A 17,601-nucleotide genomic window follows, 5' to 3' on the forward strand; every position below is an offset into this window, starting at 1 on the left:
TCGGTGCCAAAGAGTCCCCCGACCGCCAGCCCGCTCTCTGCCGATCTCGGTGCCCGGGGACTGCCTCCCCTCTGCTCCTGGAGGAGAGAAGCAAAGACATGGAGCTTTGCAACTTGCACCAAGCTGGGACCATCTGATCGCAGCAGCAACGTGGACTGGAAATTAACAAGCCCGTTCCCCCTCTTTGCAAAGCCCAGCTGGGCGGCGGGGGAAGAGACTCAGCCTCCTGCGTGGTTGCATTGGGATTTGTTCCCCGGTGAAGGGCTCCGACCTGCCCCCAGGGTCCGGAGGGGGAGGCGGTGAAGGGGAGCATGACCTGTCCTCCGCCTGGTTCCAGGGAGCGGCGGTGCTAAGGAGGGGACGCCAGGCGCCCCGGGACAGAGCTCTGCCCCTGAGGACGTGGTCGCCGGAGGAAGGAGGGATTGCTGCCCGCTGGGGAAAAAAAAGCCAGGTCCGGGCTCCCGCTTGGAGCTCTTTGCAGCCCCAGGCTGTCCGCGACCATCGGTGGATTTTTAAGCGGTCCCTCCAGCTTTGTGCGGTGCACCCGATATTTATTGCTCCTGGTGTTTTCCTTTGGCAGGGGGGCGGGGTGCAAACCCAAGCCAGCAGCTCGCCTGAACCCCCGCGCCGCTCCCGGGCGGTTTGACTCAGGAACTCTGATGGCTCCGCGGCGGCAGTCGAGATGCCCCGGGTGCTCGTGGACTACCGGAGTGTGCTTGCTGGTGGCTTCCCTCTTACCAGGTGAGCGACTGTGCCCAGCCCCATGCTCCCACGGGCCCGGCTCCCTGCAGCAAGGGGGGGTCGGGGCTGCTGTGGGGCGAAGGGAAGTTGGAGGTGACTAGCGTGGGGGTGCTGCTGGGTGGGGACCCTGCCTCTTTTTCTGCCTAGCTTTGGAGCCGATGTGAAGGCATCCGCGTGGGCTGGGGTACCGCATGGGAAGGAGGGAGGGGTCGGGGGACGCCTGGCAGAACGGGCCGATCTCATCTTTGCCTGTAAAACAACAACAGGATGATTTGTTTTGGCAGCAGCCGGGCTCCAGAGTCCCGGGCGCTGGGCGGTTTGTTTGCTCGTTGGCTCTAGCAGCTTCTGGCGCTGCCAGGCTTCCCAGAAAAGGGCTGGGCGAGGCGCGCAGATGTTTGGGGCGCGCTCGCTCGCCCCCCACTCTTCTGAAAGGGATCGGAAGCCCCCAGCGGCGTTATCCTGCAGCCAAGAGATGCTATGGTGGTTCCGGGGCTGGAGGGAACTTCCCCCAGCGGCGCGGGTCACGGTTCCGAGCCTGATTCGGAGCCCGGGGCCAGCTGTGTCTAGCCAGAGCCATCCGCTGGTGCAAGTGGGAGGAGAACCGACCCGTGGGCAGCGATTTGCCAGGCGTGGCTTGGCTCTGCCCCTTTCTCCCCTGTCCTTTAGGGCAGCTCATAGGCTGACCCACTTTCCAGATGGCCCTCGCTGGGCTGGCTCTGTTGCTGCTGGCGCCTGCTGCAGCACCAAACGGGTTAATGTAAATCCGGGGTCCTGCAAAGATGGGGCCGTGAGGGGCAGGGACAGTCCCGGTGCATTGTGCTGGAAAATGCGTTAGGGAGGCAACGCCGACAGATTCCCTCTTTCAGGGCTTAACTCCTTGGGCCCGGGCCTGGGAGTACAGGTGCCAGCGCCCCCACTGCCTGCCCCCCAAGGGGGGCGTGCTGCAGAGGGAGGGAACCTTGCAGCTGAGGAGGCGGGAGGAGCTGGATCAGAGGTGGGTGTTTTAAAAGTGAGGAAAGGCAGAGGGCCGGATAAGCAGCTGGCCACAAGCACCTGGGACCTGTCTCCACTGGAAAGCATCAGGGGTGGGCAAACCCGGAGACTGGCCAGCTCAAGGGATGTGGGAGAGGGTGAGACTCTGCTGAAGGCCTAGTGCTGAAAGTCAGGAGTCCAGAGAGGGTCTGCCAAGGGTGGAGAGTCCAGGGGAAAGGGAAGCCAGAGCTGTATCTGTCCCTCCTTATCCCCCTGCCTGGGAGGAAAAGGAGCTGGTTATGCATTACAGAGAAATAAGGTGATGGGTGAAAACAGCCTGGGGCTCTTATACAGGTCACTGTTCTCCACTATTCCTCCAGCCAGGTGGATCAACTATTTTAAGAGCTGCTCTGAGCTGTGGCTTCTTGCAGGAAACAAGCTCAAACTTTGCAGGAAATCATTTGCTGTGGATGCCCTTGGAGATTTTCCATTCAGGGCATTGGCGAGGTCACGCTCCCCACACACAGCCAAGAGGTACTGGAGATGGAATGAGTCTGCAGGAGCAGAAGGATGAGTGGTTTGCTTTTGCAGCCACTGTGATTAATAATTTATCCCTCAAATCACCATTGAAGCATAGGAATTGCCTTAGCAAAACACACTTGCTCTGTCTATTCACTGCTTCGGTTCCTGTCCTGCCACCCCTATGCTAGAAGAGACTAGTGCTCAGTCTAATCAGTATCCTGCTTCCTGCTATACTTAAGCGTCCATGGGAAGTCCTATCTCCTTCCATATTGCAAGAGATCAGTGATCTGTCTACTCTACTACCCGTCCTCCGGCTCTCCTGGAGCCTATCAGTGGCCGATCTAGTCTGGTAGCCTGACTCTGATTTGCAGAGAGAAACGTACAGTCAATTCTGCAATGCTTTAGCGATATAGTCGTTCCTGACCCCTGCTGGTGACTGCTTTGTGCCCTGAAGCATGGGTGGTTGATAGTTTCAGCTCTGGTAGCAGGTAGGAGTCCCAGCCAGAGATCAGGGCTCAAAGTGTGCTAGATGCTGTACAGAAACAGAACAAAATGATGGTCCCTGAGCCCCAAGAAGCTTATGGATCTTACTAAACTGCTCACCTCAGCAGCATCGGTTCACAGTGAGTTCTTCCAGGGAGTGAGATGTTACATTTAAAAGCTGGAGAGCGCGTGCATGAAGCTGTCCATATATAGCCACTGAGAGCCAGAGAGGCAGAGGTGTCAGGGAAAAGACAGAGAGAGATGGAGAACACAGAATGAAGCTTTTTTTCACTCCTCTGGTCAAAAAATAAAAAAAATCCCCCACTTTGCTGAAGAGAATGTTATGGGACCCAGTAAGGATGCAATGAAATCAGAAGTCAATTTTAATTTTCTCCCTGCATTCCTGTGCTTCTGTCAGACCTTTAATGCTCATCTGTTCAATGCAGATTTTTTTTTGTTCCTTTCCTGTGTGAATTTCCCTCCCCTTCCCTCTCTTCTTATAATGTTAGCTTTGTCTTATAAGGAGATAAAAGTTCCTTGCCATAAAAAGCCATAAGAAGTTCCTTATAAAAATCTTTTTCACAAATTGTCTTTAATGCAATCTGCTCAATCGCCCATAACGGATTCAATTCAGGGCTCCTGCAGTCTACCATGCAAATCTGCTTTCCTGTCCGTTTGGAGCCATTACCAGGTATCATGTCAGACTGTGGTGTAGAACTTCAAAGATGTTAATGGGAATCGGCCTATTCAAAACCACAGGAAGCTGGAGAAGAAAGATCCTAAGCAGCTGATTTTCAGAGTTGTGGTTCTGTTTATGTTTAAGAAGTACTAATGCACTATCTGTTTCTCTGCCATGGAAACTGGTGTCATTCGAGGCACTGCCAGTCTTACGGTTGATATGGGTGACTTGGTGCCAGAAGATCTGGTTTCTATTCCCAGTGCTTCTACAGGCTTTCCTATGGGACCTTGGGCAATTCCCTTCTCTTAAGTTGGGACAGTAATACTTTTTGGGTTCATGGTGGGGCTGGTGTAGCTTGGTTTGTAAGTTGCTTTGAGGTCCTCGGATGGGAGGTGCTATGGACATGCTTGATGGCAATTTGCAAATTCAAAGTACTTTGATGATCACTGACTAAGTCATACCAAAGTTATAATGTGGCCTGGAGGCCCTAGGTCAGATGTGAGACTTCACTGCAATTCAAGGGGACATTTCCTTTCCAAGGAGATTGCACAGCCTTCAGGAGAATCTGTCATCAGACCATTCACAATGCCCAAGCTGTATATCTGTGTGAGAGGCCAAAGGGCACTGGTCCATATTATGGTCTGAAGAGCAGCAATAATATCAGGAAGCATCTGCTAAAAGGCTGACGCTTGCAAACATCAAATTCATTGGTCAGATTTTTTTCTTCCGTGCACTCCTGCAGCATGACAACAACTGGATCAGACTATTTTGGGAAGTGAGCGTGTGTGTTTTGCGGCTGTTTTCTCAGTAAATATCGCTATTGCACTGGAACTTACCGACCGAGATTTGGCCTGGAGTGAATTTATGGACATGTGTGTGTGTCACCAGGGGTTGGGTGTTTCCAACTGGAACTGGAGCCGACCCAGCTGACCCAACTTCAACTAGCCCAGCTATTCTGCAATCACCGCATGGTGGAAACCACTTTTGACTATTGGTTAGAGCAGGAGGGACCAGGAACAGGACTCCAGAGTATTATTTCCAAGCTCTGCCTCTGAGTCTGCATGACCTTAGGGTGAGCCTCTTTGCCTCCTTTTGCCTCAGTTGCCCCGATCTGGATAATGGGGTTATAATAATCACCAGCTTCACCAGGGTGTTAAAATTAATGGGAAACCATTGGCAAATGCTGTGGGGGCTGCAAAGCAGGATTAGGAAGAGAGGGCATGATGGGATACTCATCTCAGAAGAATGCAAGGGGCATCGCTAACCAGTGGTTAATAGCGTAAGTGGGCATTGGCAGGGTCCAGCAGGCTTTTCCTCATGCTGGCTCTCCCTCAGGCTTGATCGTTCCAGCTGGCACCAACCTAGTTTCCAGGGAAGCACTGGGTAGCTGAGAACCATCCTTCGGGCACCTCTCGCTCCTGAGTTGAGTCACACCGGGAACCAGGCAAGCCAGCTCCAGTGACCTGCTTCCCACTCCAGATGAGCAGGTGGCCCCCACAGCGGCCTCCCTTTTGCTTTCCTGTCGGAGTGAGTACATAATCAGTCAGATGGGTGTGGTGTCTGAATCTAGATAGAGAGATGAGATAAAGAGGGAGGAGGTTGCTGGGGAGGAGCAGAAGCGACTGCCCCCTCCTCAGTGACATGTCCTTGCTGTAGCCTAGGGAAAGTCACTCATCTCTAAACTCACTGTGTCATTAACAGGCATGTCTTCTGCAGGAGTGCAGCCAGCAGCAGCCAGGCCTGGGAGAAGGGGCAGCTACATAGTGAGGCACACAGAATGGAGCAGAGGGAGAGCTGGCCCTCTGGGACACAGAGCAGTAGGAAGGAGGCTGTCCATGGAGCTTTGCAGGGATGAGTTTTCAAGTCCTCAGGTGGACACACAAGACCCCTTGACTTTCTCTAGCAAATGGCAGCTATGCATGCTTCCATCTTGCTAAATTGTTGCTCTGTGGTCAGAGCAGCTCTTCTTTGATCTCATTGGGCCAATGAAGGTTTCTGACTTTAGCTATCCCTGCCGTGGCTGTCTCTGCTGCTGTCCTGTGGTGGGAGCCCCCACCTTTCATTGAGAATTTCTTTTGCCCTGATCAAAAGAGGATGTTTGGGAGAGTTTCCTTAAAGGGTGCCCACTCTCTGGGGTGATGAGATTTGGGCCAGTATGTTGCTCAGATGAACCAAAGCTGGTAATGAAAGCAGGCGAGGTGGTGGTGGGAATCCTGCAAATACCCCCCAGTAGCTATCCCGGGCTCATATGCCAAAGTGCTTTTTACCAGCCCTGCAGCGGTGACCCCATGAGAGTGGGTGCGCACACAGACAAATGTCTATGTGTGTATGTGTATTTTCATGCTTGCGTGTATGCACATATGTACGTCTATGCAAGTGTGCGTAAAGCGGTATGTGTGCATGCTCTGTGGGTGTGCGTGTGTATCCAGCGGTCTGGACATGTTCAGAGGTGTGTGCATGTGTGTACAAGAATTGTGCGCTTGCATGTCCGTATATCTTTCTGCACAGGCCAGTTGGGTTTGTTGGTATGAAGGGCACATATGAAATCCAGGGAGGGGCAGATGGTTCCTAATCAAATAATGCCGTGAGAACTGTTCTCTTATTCAAATGTGTCAGCTTAGCTCTAGCCAGCTCCCCAGCTCATCGGTGGTTTGGTGCTGGGAGCCAACTTGCAGTTTGCATCCTCTCCCCGTCCCCTCTTAATGTCAGCTGAGAAACAGGTTTTGCTTGGTCACAGAGCCACAGATTCAGTCCCTGCCCTCCCAGGGTCTCTCTGGCTGCAGTGAAAGCTCTGTAGCCCATATCACCTTATCAAGTGAAAACCCATCTAACTGATGAAGGAAACCTCTGGCAACTATATCCCCCCACTCCTCCTTAAGCTTCTTTTAAGCTCAGACCTCTCTCCTGATGTCCAGCTAAGATGCCCATTGGCCTGTCCTGGCAAAGGTTTTAGACCAGGTTAGGATGGTGTCATAAACAGATAGCTAAGGGTTAATATTTCTTTTACCTGTAAAGGGTTAACAAAGAGAACCAAACACCTGACCAGCGGACCAATCAGGAAACCGGATTTTCAAAGCTGAGGGAGGGAATGTTTGGGTCTGTGTCTTTGTCTGGCTCTCAGCTATGAGAGGGGATCTTTTCTATCTTCAAGCTTCTAATCTTCAGTTTCCAAGTTGTAAGTACAAAGGTAGAAAAATAATAGGCTCTTATTGTGTTTTTGTATTTACATGTGTGTAGTTGCTGGAATGTTTAAATTGTATCTCTTTTTGAATAAGGCTGTTTATTCCTTTTTCTTTTAAGCAATTGAACCTGTGTTATTGTCACCTTAATACAGAGAATATTTATGTCTTTTTCTTTCTTTTTATATAAAGTTTTCTTTTAAGACTTGTTTGAGTTTTTCTCTCTGGGTAGGCTAAGGAACGAAGGGGAGGAAATTCTCTTTGTGTTAGATCTACGGAGGGTGAATCTCTGCAGCACCAGGGAATTGTGGGAGGGACAAGCTAAGGGGGAAGAGAGAGAATCTTTTCTGTTTCCTTGTATTTGGGTTTGTCCTTTGTGGAAGAGAGGAGACATGCTTTTGGTATTGTGATAAAGAGGTTGCATCAGTAACTCTCAGGTTAGCCCAGAGAGGAATTCTGGGTGGGACAGAGAGGGGAAGGAAGTGGGTTATTTCCCTTTGTTGTAGACTCAGGCATCTGAGTCTTGGGGGTTCCCACAGGGAGGTTTTGGAGACCAGAGTGAGCCAAAACACTGAATTTTGGATGGTGGCAGCGAGATAAGATCTAAGCTGGTAATTAAGCTTAGAGGGGTTCATGCTAGCTTCTCAGTTTATGAACGCTAAGGTTCAAATCTGAGTAGGAAGCTATGATAGATGGGGCCTGCTCACTTTCACATTTGCTGCTGGGATGAAGGGAACCTCTCAGCTCCAGAGCAGAAAAGAAACTCCAGCCTTAGCTGCCGTAGAGGGAGCAGTGAGCTCCTTCAATCAGCAGGTGAGAGTGCACAGGGGCCAGTCAAACCTCCGTCTGTCCTTCTCCTGCCTCCCCGGTGGCTGAGTGACTCTTCATGTGTTTTAAGGGCCTGGCTTCCAACCCTCTCAGCCACTAAATGCACGCTTGTCCCAGACACAAACTGCAGGTGAAGCGGGGAGCAATGCTTGCACATACCGAGCCCAGTGGGTACGTACCTTGCCGCTGCCCGTTTTACGTGCACCAATCTGCATTATGGGCGCATGTGCCTGGCTCTGAGGCTGCATTGCAGGTGATCGGGGGGATGGAGTGTGGCAGTTTAACCCCTATACTTCCTTTGCAATTGCTTTTCTCTTCCTCTTCATCTCGGGGCTGGGACAGCCTGTTGGCACAGGCTGGTCCCAGAGGGGTTGCAGCAACTGCTCTGCTGCTACTGTAAGGCTTTTAAGCAGTGAGCAGTGAGTGACTCTGTGGGTAGGACAGGGGTGTCAGCCATCTCTCTCTTCTTCCCTCTTTCTCAATTCTCTGCCCTGGCATGGCTGAAGCTCCCTGCTCTTTCTGTACCATGAGGCAGCGGACTTTGGAACAGGGGCTCAGCCTCTGCTGTGAATGAGTTGCTTGACACCAGATGAGGATCTGACGCACAGTTTCCTACCCTTCCAGATCCCACTGGGAGGGGAGTTGTCTGTATCAGGGACACCTCCCCCTTACAAGATGTCCCTTCTGATGCTGGCACTCAGTGAGGAATATATTCCCCTCCATCCAGACAATATTTGGGTGGGGGACACTCTTGTTATCAGCTGGATCCAGGCAGAATGAAGATGAGCCTCATCCCATCCCAAGTGCACCCTGATCCTACATTCCATCATGGCTTAACATTCCATTCCTGGGCCCTCCAACACGAGTCTACCACCCCAGACCTACGGCGCCCACTGAGAGTCCATCCTCCCCTCCTTCCACATGCTTGATGCTCCAGGACACAGCTCCAGCAAGGGGGCAGGGACAATGGTCTTTCCGCAACTTGTCCGTTAGGCTCTGCCTTGCTCTTCCACTCTGCTCCAGACCCTCCCGTTGCTCCTACCCTACACACCGTGGCTTAGAGCCAGTCCTGGTCGAGGATGTTTTCCATGGCTTTTTGAATTCTCATCAGCCATATGGGTGGGTGGGAGAGATCTAGGGAAGGAGCAATCCACCTGGCAGCCTTGCCCGCTGAGAGAAAGGATCTGGGTCATTTTAAGAAGTAATTCCTGCTCTTGCCATGCCCTACTTTGCCTTCCTCCTTCTGATAGGGGCATACACTGCAGGGGAGGCTGCTGCAGCCCGGGAGAGGAAATGGCTGGTGACCCCACTCTGTTGTGCTGGGATGTTGCACAGGGATCTCAAATCACATCATTGATTTGAAGCAGCAGCATGTGCCATATAAGCCACCTATCTAGGCAACAGCAGGTGCCAGTAAGCCTCTGTATATTGAGGAGTGGCTGCATCTCTTCCTCTTTCTCCATCCTTTCTTCCCAGCCCCTCTTTACCTGGGCTTAAGCATGTTATTGCAGTCCTCTTTCCTGGCCAGCCAAACCATTTAATCTTTCTTTCTTTCTTTCTTTCCAGGAGGTCAGCCACCCACCCTCTTGCCCATTTGTTAAACTCAAGTGGTTGCCCCGTGGAGATGGAACTTTTGGGTTCCCTCCCCTGGTTGTTAGCTCAGGTGGACGTGGGTTTCTGTAGTTCGGTATGTCCGATGCATATTTAACTCTCCGGACCTAGGGAATTTATTGTTCCCCACTGAGGGATCCGTTGTCCTTTTCTTTTCGAGCCGGCTGATTGGAGACACAGCCTGGAGTGACAGACAGGTCCAGGGATCCTGCGGGTAGTGGCTAGCATCCAGCGTTTCTTCTCTGGTAACAGGCGACAGTGGTACAAGATACAATGGGATGTCTGTTTGGGAGGCGAAGGGGCTGGAACTGAGCGCCATGTGGCCACCCAAATGCATAAACAGCCTTGTTTTCTAAGCGAGGCTGAAAACGCAGATCTCAGCCGCTGAGGGGGCAAAAGAGAATCCATGGCTGTGTTGGGCAGATCCAGGCTGGGGCTCCGGTTACTGTCTCCAATAGGTTTCTGTCTTGGCATTCTGTGTATCTGCTTTGAACCCCTCAGCTTTTCGCACAGGGATGGGGCACTACATGAGTCTGGCTTGGCAGCATCTCTGGGTTCAATCTTAATATTCTTTGCAAAATCCACTGGTGAGACCCCCTGTGGCTGGTGCTCTGTGGCGTAGATGCCGTTAATGATGTGCCATCTATTCACATGCCATCCATTACACGTAGATTTGGCTCAGGGCATGAGATGCAGGAGCCAGGACATCAGTCAGGGGGACTCAATCCAGGGCTATCGGGTAGAAGAGACTAGTTAGTGGCTGTGGGATTTTACAATCTAAGCAGAGGCTGACCGGGCCAGGGTATCAGGTATAGAATGTAGGATCCCAGAGATAAGGCACAGGTTATAACAGACACATAGGTGAGGAACAGAGGACAGACCCTGGGGGATGAGGCACAAGATAGGGAGCACTATCCAGTCTCCACAGGGCATGGAGAACAAAGGGATACAGGCTATAGAGTAAAGAAAGGCTAGAGAAGGGCATAAGGGATATAAGGGGCCAGCAAGCGCTGGGTACAGAGTAAGGACATGGGGAATGTGGCTAGAGGGCCCCTGGTACATAGCAGGGGGAAGAGGTTGGACGTCTGCAACCCTCTCCCCAGCTGTTCTGTGGACAAACAGAGGATTCTCATCTCCAGGGCAGTCAGTCCAGCACCTTTCACCAGCACTCAGCTCCCTCTGAGATAAACAGTGTCGGCAAGGAAAGAAACAAGGGGAGGAATGATCTTAGCTCTGTCCTTGAGCAACCAAAACAACCACCCGACTGCGCCCAGGGCTTGGGACGGGTGAGTTATCGGCACATTGTGGAGTCATAACTAACCACCAAACCCAAACCTGCTGTGTACAAACAGCAACAGTGGAGCCATCTCCTGCCCTGAAATTTCGCTTCACCCTCCATTGCGGCTAGGCATTAAAGATCAGATTGTTATTCGGGCACCCCAGAGTAAGAATGGCCCCAAGCTGGCTCTCAGGTAGACTCACGGGGTGGATTTACTGATGTACAAGGGGTGCCAGGCACAAAGGAAGAGTAAGGAATGTATCACAGTGGTGCTTATAGGCCCTAGCCAAGGTCGATGCTACACAAAACAAAAAGGGCGTCCGCACAGAGCTTATGGCTAAGGATTCGTTCTCTGGCTCTCATTTCCCCAGTCTGTATAGCCTCATCCAGGGGAACAGGAGCTCAGCCATTTGACAGGTATGCCAAGATGCTGGATGGTGCAGCTGGGCTGGAAGAGGATTTAGTCCATTGGACATTTAACTGCAATGGAAACAGCCAAACAGGCTGTTCATTGTCAGGCCAGAGCCCTCTTCTCTGCAGCCGCCACAGCATCCCATGACACTTTGCATTGCAGTCTTGGCATACTTGTCAAATGCTAACTCGTATCAACTACTACAGTCTCCCCTGCAGTGTCTGTGGGGTACAAGATCCCTTGTCACTTCCTCTTCCAAACTGTTTGGTAGCATTGCCGGGGGCTGTTAATCAGCTGATGCGGTCCACCCCAGAGCTGGATGAGTTCGAGCTGTGGTTGGAGTGATCTTCTTCCTGCCTCACAGGCCCTGTAAAAGTTGACTAATTTATGACTGTAAAGGGCTTGAGATCCTGGGGCAAAAGGCATTAAAGAAGGAGCAAAACCTTTGACAAATCCAAACCCCAGAGATCTATGATGGTTAGTGACACGGCTCCCAAGCCAGGGGCAGGGTTCCATGTGGCGTAGGGAAGAGGCACATACTTCCCTACAGGAGCCATTAGAAAAGCCCCAGGCTCTGCGCTTTGGGATATTGCTGGGGGAAAGGGAGTCTGTGTGGGTGTATGAGAGAGACAGCGCACAGAGATAGCAGCATGCATGTTTCTAAATACCACTTTTGTCTCCCTATTTGCACATGTGCAGGCATGTTTGGGCCTACTGCAGGCGTGTCGGTCTCCATGTTTGCATATGTTCAGGCATGTACACCCATGTTTCCCATGTGCTTGGCCCTGACTCCTTGCATGCATCTGTGCTGGTCCCCGTAATTGCACGCATTTCCGTGTTTGTGTGTGTGCACTGCTGCACATCTGCAGCCACTGCTGTTCACACATGTCTATCTGCACATGCGAAGCCTACGATTTTGCTCATCTCCATGATCATCACGCTTTTGCTGTGTGCTATTAGAGCTTGTGACATCTGCAGCAGCCCTCTTCCCTCCCACGCCAGCTGCCATGCTCCAGCTGCAGGCAGGGATGTAACAAAACCATGCCTTTCGGACAGAGGCAATGCAGTCTTTGTAGCAAGCATCAACTAAGGCAGCTTCGGAGCATGTTCTGCTTAGTGAGAACGAGGGAGAGGGAGAGAGAGAGAGAGACTGCAGGATCCCTGAGTGTGAATTTCCTAGCGATGCTTTTACTGTCCACTAGTAATTAAACAGAGCTTTCCCAGCATATGTGACTCGCGCTTGACTCTAGAGATGTGAATTAAAGGCACAGGGAAGACTTATCAGCGTCTCCTTCCAGAGGGAGGGATCACAGGACACTGTGACTGTTAGAGACATATTGTTTGGAGAGTTGATTGATGCTGCGATGTCTGATGAGTTCCTTCGATTCACGGTGGGCAGGACACAGCAGTGGTGAGCATGGGATGGAGGCAAAGGGATAACACCACAGCCCACACCATCCCACTTGCAAAGGGGACGGGAGAGTGGGTTCTTGGTGCATGAGGCTGGAGGGGAAATTAGAAATGGGACCATGCTCAGGAGGAGAAAAATCTTTGGGATCTCCGGGGGGAACAGTGCTCTGGTTTTGTCTGGCTTATCTCTCTCACAATGGGGTGCACATTATAGGAAGAGGAGCCTCTAGAAGTCCTTGGCCTATCTGGCGACATAGCCAACCAGGGTGCTGAGCCTGGTGCTACATGCATGCACCTCCTTGTGCGGGGAGCTGGGCTGAGACCCACCCCTTCATTACATTCAGTGTGGTCTAGTGAATAGAGGTCCCGCCTAGCGGCTCAGAGACCTGGCTTCCATTCTTGGCTCTACTGCTGACTGTGGGCAACTCACCTCTGCTCTGTTTCGCCTCCCACCTTTTGTCTGTCTTGCCTATTTTGATTGTAAGCCCCTCAGGGCAGAGACTGTCACGCACTACGAGTGTGTGCAGCACCTACTGCAGCGGGCCTCAGTTTCATTTGGGCGTTCAGTGCATAGCACTGCTAAGAACAAGGGTAATATGTAGGCTCCCCGCCGCAGTCAGATGTTAACAACTTGCATTTGCTACTGACACAGATTGGAGTTGAATCAGCGATCTCAGTGGAAGTTCCCTAACCCGACCTGGTCTCACAAGGTCCCCATTTTTTCACTCCCTTCCAGAGGGAGGCTGGTAGGAGTGCATTTCATGAGTATAATATTTCCAGGCATCTAACTGTAGAAGCTGATTTCTTTCTTTCTTTCTTTTCTTTCTTTTCTCAGCACAGCAGGAATGTATGATTTTTAAACACAAGTTTGTGCCTGTGGTGTAAATACTAAAATCTGCTTTTCCTTCCTGGAGTTAAAAATATGGCTAGCCCAGGGAGGTGCATCTTTCAGTGCGATTTATAATAGTTGCTTTCAAGTGATGTGGAAAATAAGCTTCCCTCTGCACCCTCCAGCCTGGCACCATCCAAGGATTTATTCCCTTTATTTGTGGGAGCCTAGGAATAATTAGAAGCTGCATCTTGGCCTAAGCAGTCCAATTATTTGAGCTTTGTTTATGGCCAGTCTCTGGAGAGCTGAGTGGTCCAGGGCTGCTGATCCTTCATTTGTCTTGGAAATTCAGCCCTGTGTAACTGCCATTTGGTAACAATCAGCAAATCCTGGGCTCTGTGTCTATCACCTGCCAGGTATCACCCAACCAACGTTAAGTCAGCTGAGCCTCCTGGAGCCAGTGTTTCAGGGCGGGAGAGGCAGAGAACAGGCTGCTGCTTGTGGGCAGGGAGGAAGGAACGTGCTGGAAAGGAGCTCATTCATCAGCTTGGCGGGGAGCTCGCTGGATTGTTTACTCTGTTTGTACAGCGCCTAGCACAGTGGGGCTCTGACCTAATTGGGGCTTGTAGGTGGTATCATGATATTAATAATAATAGCGCTGTGCATGGGGCAAGCAGCTTCAATGCAGACATGCTCAGAGCTTAACCTCCACCTTGACCTGCTGCAGCCGCTGCTCTTCAAGTCCTTGCCTTCCCTCTCCCCAATACTGTCCGTGCAGCCCAACTCCATTCTGCAGCATCATTTGCTGGGCCAGCCCTGGGATCCCACCCAGCTCTGTTGGTCTAACTTAGTGTCGCTCTTTGGAATGTCCCACAGTTCCCAGGGAGGACAACGTGCAGTTCTGCCAGCGTACAGTACTTGAGTCCTACCTGCAGCTCGCCCTGCTATCGCCCTGTGGTCTCCCACACAGCTCTGCCAGTGCTCCTCAAACCTCCTCCCTGCTATGCCAGTCCTAGATTCCTCCATGATCAACTCTGTTGACGCTCCTCAAACCTGACCCACAGGCCCGCCTGCTATGCTAGTCCTAGATTCCTCCGTGATCAACTCTGTTGATGCTCCTCAAACCTGACCCAGAGGCCCCCCTGCTATGGCAGTCCTAGATTATCCATGCCCAGCTCTGCCAGTGCTTGTCACATTCTCAACATTCCTGGGCGTACACACCCCAAAGCTCTGTCAATGCACCTCAGTCCTGACTTGCATCCCCCGCCCCCCCCCCGTTATGCCAATCTTCAGGACCTTTCCTGAGCAGAGACCATCAGCTGCGCCAGGGGGCAGCACAATATTGTGATACGGACAATGTTCTACTGGCACAAAGTTAAGACCAACAAACTCATTTCACTTGTGAGATGGAGCCTGGAGTTCTGGAGGTGAAAGGCTCATAAAGCTACAGTCCCGGGCCCCATAAGGAAAGAAAAAGGAAGGAAAAATCAATTGCACAACTACAAAATGAGGAATAAGTAGGTAGGTGGGAGCACTGCTGAAAAGGAGCTGCAGGTTTGCAAGACACAGGTGGTAATTGTCCCACTCTACTTGACACTGGTGAGGTCTCACCTAGAGTACTGTGCCCAATTCCAGGCGCTGCACTTGAGGAAAGAGATGGACAATTTGGAGAGAGTGCAGAGGAGAGCAACAAAAATGATAAAAGGTTTAGAGAACCTGACCTACGAGGAAAGGTTAAAAAAAACTGGGCGTCTTTGGAGAGAAGACAGTATGTGAAGGGCTGTTAGAAAGAGAACGTTAATCAATTGTTCTCCCATGTCCAAGGTAGAACCAGAAGTAATGGGCTCAATCTGCAGCAAGGGAGATTTAGGTTAGATATTAGGAAAATGTTCTACTCTGCAAAGGGTTTCGAAGGGATGCTGTGGAACCCTGTCGTTGGAGGTTTCTAAGAACAGGATGGACACACACCTGTTGGGGCTGGGCTGTGTTTACTTGGTCCTCCTACCTCAGTGCCAGGGGTTGGACTTGGTGACCTCTGAAGGTCCCTTCCAGCCCAACATTTCTACGATTCTGTGATAAGGAAGGATCCGTGCGCTCTGGAAGCCGCACAGCTGCTGTGGCCTCTGCTCCCGTCACGCTCCATGATAAAGAGAGAGCAAGAGAGATTTTGATTACGTTATGACAAGCAACAGAGAGTTGGAGCGAGAGCTGCAGTCTGCCTGTTGTAATACCAATTAGCAGGAACAGTGCAACCATAGCCTGACAACTGCATTGATCCCACTTTTATATGAGAGATCCAATAATACCATCTCCAGAGGTCCCTGGAGCGTGGGGCTGAGAACACAGACAGTTGAGGAGCTGGAGAGAGGTGGAAGGGCTTGCTTATATCTTCAACCCACAGGGAGGGATGCCGCCCCCATGTATGTAGAAGTCACCCTCCTGGTTCAAATCCCAACCTGGTTGAGTTCTGTCCAAACACCACCCCTGAACTTTGGTGACATTTGGATTCAGACCAGAGTTCGTGACTCAGACCCATCTCCAGCTGTCACCGTAAAGAGCCTTTTCGGTGGCTTATGTGAACTGAGCGTGTCAGGCCAAAGTTTGCTTTCCAATCAGTCTGTGTCCAGAGCCCAAACACAATTGCATCCTGTGTTCAGGGCCCAGAGGCCATGTACAGAAGGGACCATGAGGGGGAGAACTTCCCCTCATGCTTCATGGCAGCCCCTCAGTGAGGCGTGCAGGCAAGGGACTCTACTGGGAGGTTGTTTGCAGAGATGCTGTCTCAACCGTACCCACTCAGTGGCTAAGGAGAGGACTCCAATTTGTAGTTTGCTGTGCTATTGATCTGAGCCTTTCCCCAGCACTCCGGAAGTATGAAACTAACTGCCTTATTTTGAAGTACATTTTTCGTGCTTCTGACATCCAGCTGCTGCCCTCCCTGCAAAATGATTGCCTGGCATCTTAGCGCTCAATATATTTGCAACGCCTTCTGCTCCACGCCAGCTGGCATCATTCTTGAATCAACTTGTATTCAGAGTGGAAAGCTAGCCTTGTGGTTAAAGCCATGCCTTCGGACGCAGAAGATTTGTGTTTAATCCCTGCTTTGCTCGACTCCCTGTGTGAAATTGGACAAATTTCTTACTCTGTCTGCCCCTCATCTGGGAATGGGTTGCTGATAAGAATCCTTCCCCCCTCCCCTTGTTGTTATAAGCTTGTTGGGGCAGGAAGTCTTGCGCACCTAGCACAAAAAGACCTTGATCTCAGTGGGTGCTAGTATAATACAAATGGGAGGAAATTTGTAAAGCACAGAGACAGGTGATTCTTTTTGGTACCACAAATAAGCTGCCAAAATAGTTTCTCTTTTGAGACCTTCAAAGATCAGCCAGCTCACTGCAGAGGGAATTCCCAGGGTGGAAAGCTGTTTAGTGCAGGTACATTTGCAAATGTTCTCAAACAGAGCAAATATTTCTTTCTGGTCTAACTCTGCTGTCTTTGCGGGGTTTATGCCAGGGATGAACTTGGCCCATTATATTTCTCCTGTGTTTCGTTGAAAAGGGTCTGTTGATTTTACACTCAATTGCTTTGCAGCCAGCTCATTTGTGGTTTAAAGTAAATATTTGATGGAATTTTTAGGGCTGGCGAAAGGTACTAGCCGTTTAGCCAAGGAACAGGCAGCAACAGGGCCAGCTTCTGCCAACTGCCCACTGACCCTCAACTGGAGAAACCACTTGGAGGGTTGAAGAGGGAGTTCATGTCCCATGCCCCACTCAATCCTGGGTCTCTCTGCTGAGAATGCCAAAGCAGGGAAGATGGCCTAGTGGTTAGGTTGCTAGCTGGAGAGCTGGATTCAATTTCCTCCTCTCCCACAGACTTTCTGTGAGACCTTGGGCAAGTCACTTAGCCTTTCTCAGCCTCAGTTGCCCATCTGTAAAATGGGGACAGTAGCCCTGCCCGACCTCCCAGGAGGGTTCTGAGGGTAAATGCATCAAATCTCATGCAGTGCCCATCTGGTAATGGGGGCTAGCTCGTTACAGAAGGGGAGCAAGTAGCACTGTAGGTGCCTGTCTGAGACCATTACCCTCAATGCATACGCAGGCGCTGAGCTGGTAACTGGTATCTGCTGCTGCAAGCTGGAATTGAGCTCACAGCCTGGTGGTGAAGGAAGGACTTGACATCCCATTGCCAGTGTGGAGCTGTGTTTGTGCCTGGCTCTTTGCAGTGTTCTAGGGGAAGGCAGGGTATGTAGAAGCTGGCAAACCCTTAGGAAAGCGTGTGCTTTGCAAAGCTGGGGTTGGAGCCATTTGCTTTCTGCCAGAGGGAGTCACAAATTGTTGTCAGGATGCACGGAAAAGAGATTTGTGTCCTAGCTCCCCAGGAAGGTGGAATTAATACATCGAGCCTCAGTATTGGAGTAAAGAAGATGCAGCTTTATTCAATGCACCCTCCCTGGGTGGAGGTCTCCATCGGACTGCCTGCGCTGCTTAAATGTCCTGCCTCAGCATGCTAGGTGTCTCCTGGGAAATCTGGGATGGTATTGTTCAGGAGCTGACTCTGAGCTGGTTATTGTGAAACCCTGGTGTGGAGTCGGAGGGGAGGAGATTTAAGGTGCATTAAGAAAGAGACTTTTTTGAATGGTTGTTTCCTTTGTGAACTGGT

At 51.1% G+C, this 17,601-nt stretch overlaps 1 protein-coding gene across 3 annotated transcripts in view; it reads left to right on the forward strand.

The window, feature by feature from the left end:
• Positions 1–567: 567 nt before the first annotated feature.
• NECTIN1 (nectin cell adhesion molecule 1) overlaps positions 568–17,601 on the forward strand; it is a 152,718-nt gene continuing 135,684 nt past the window's right edge. For all 3 annotated transcript variants that reach the window (XR_004373717.2, XM_032780425.2, XM_032780417.2), the window contains exon 1: positions 568–741. Coding sequence is in view for 2 of the 3 variants with exons in the window: in XM_032780425.2 (XP_032636316.1) it covers positions 660–741 (82 nt within the window). In the remaining variant the exon portion in view is untranslated. The remainder of the gene's footprint in view (positions 742–17,601) is intronic.

The sequence above is a fragment of the Chelonoidis abingdonii genome, chromosome 18 (assembly GCF_003597395.2).
Source record: "Chelonoidis abingdonii isolate Lonesome George chromosome 18, CheloAbing_2.0, whole genome shotgun sequence".
Taxonomy (NCBI): Eukaryota; Metazoa; Chordata; order Testudines; family Testudinidae; genus Chelonoidis; species Chelonoidis abingdonii.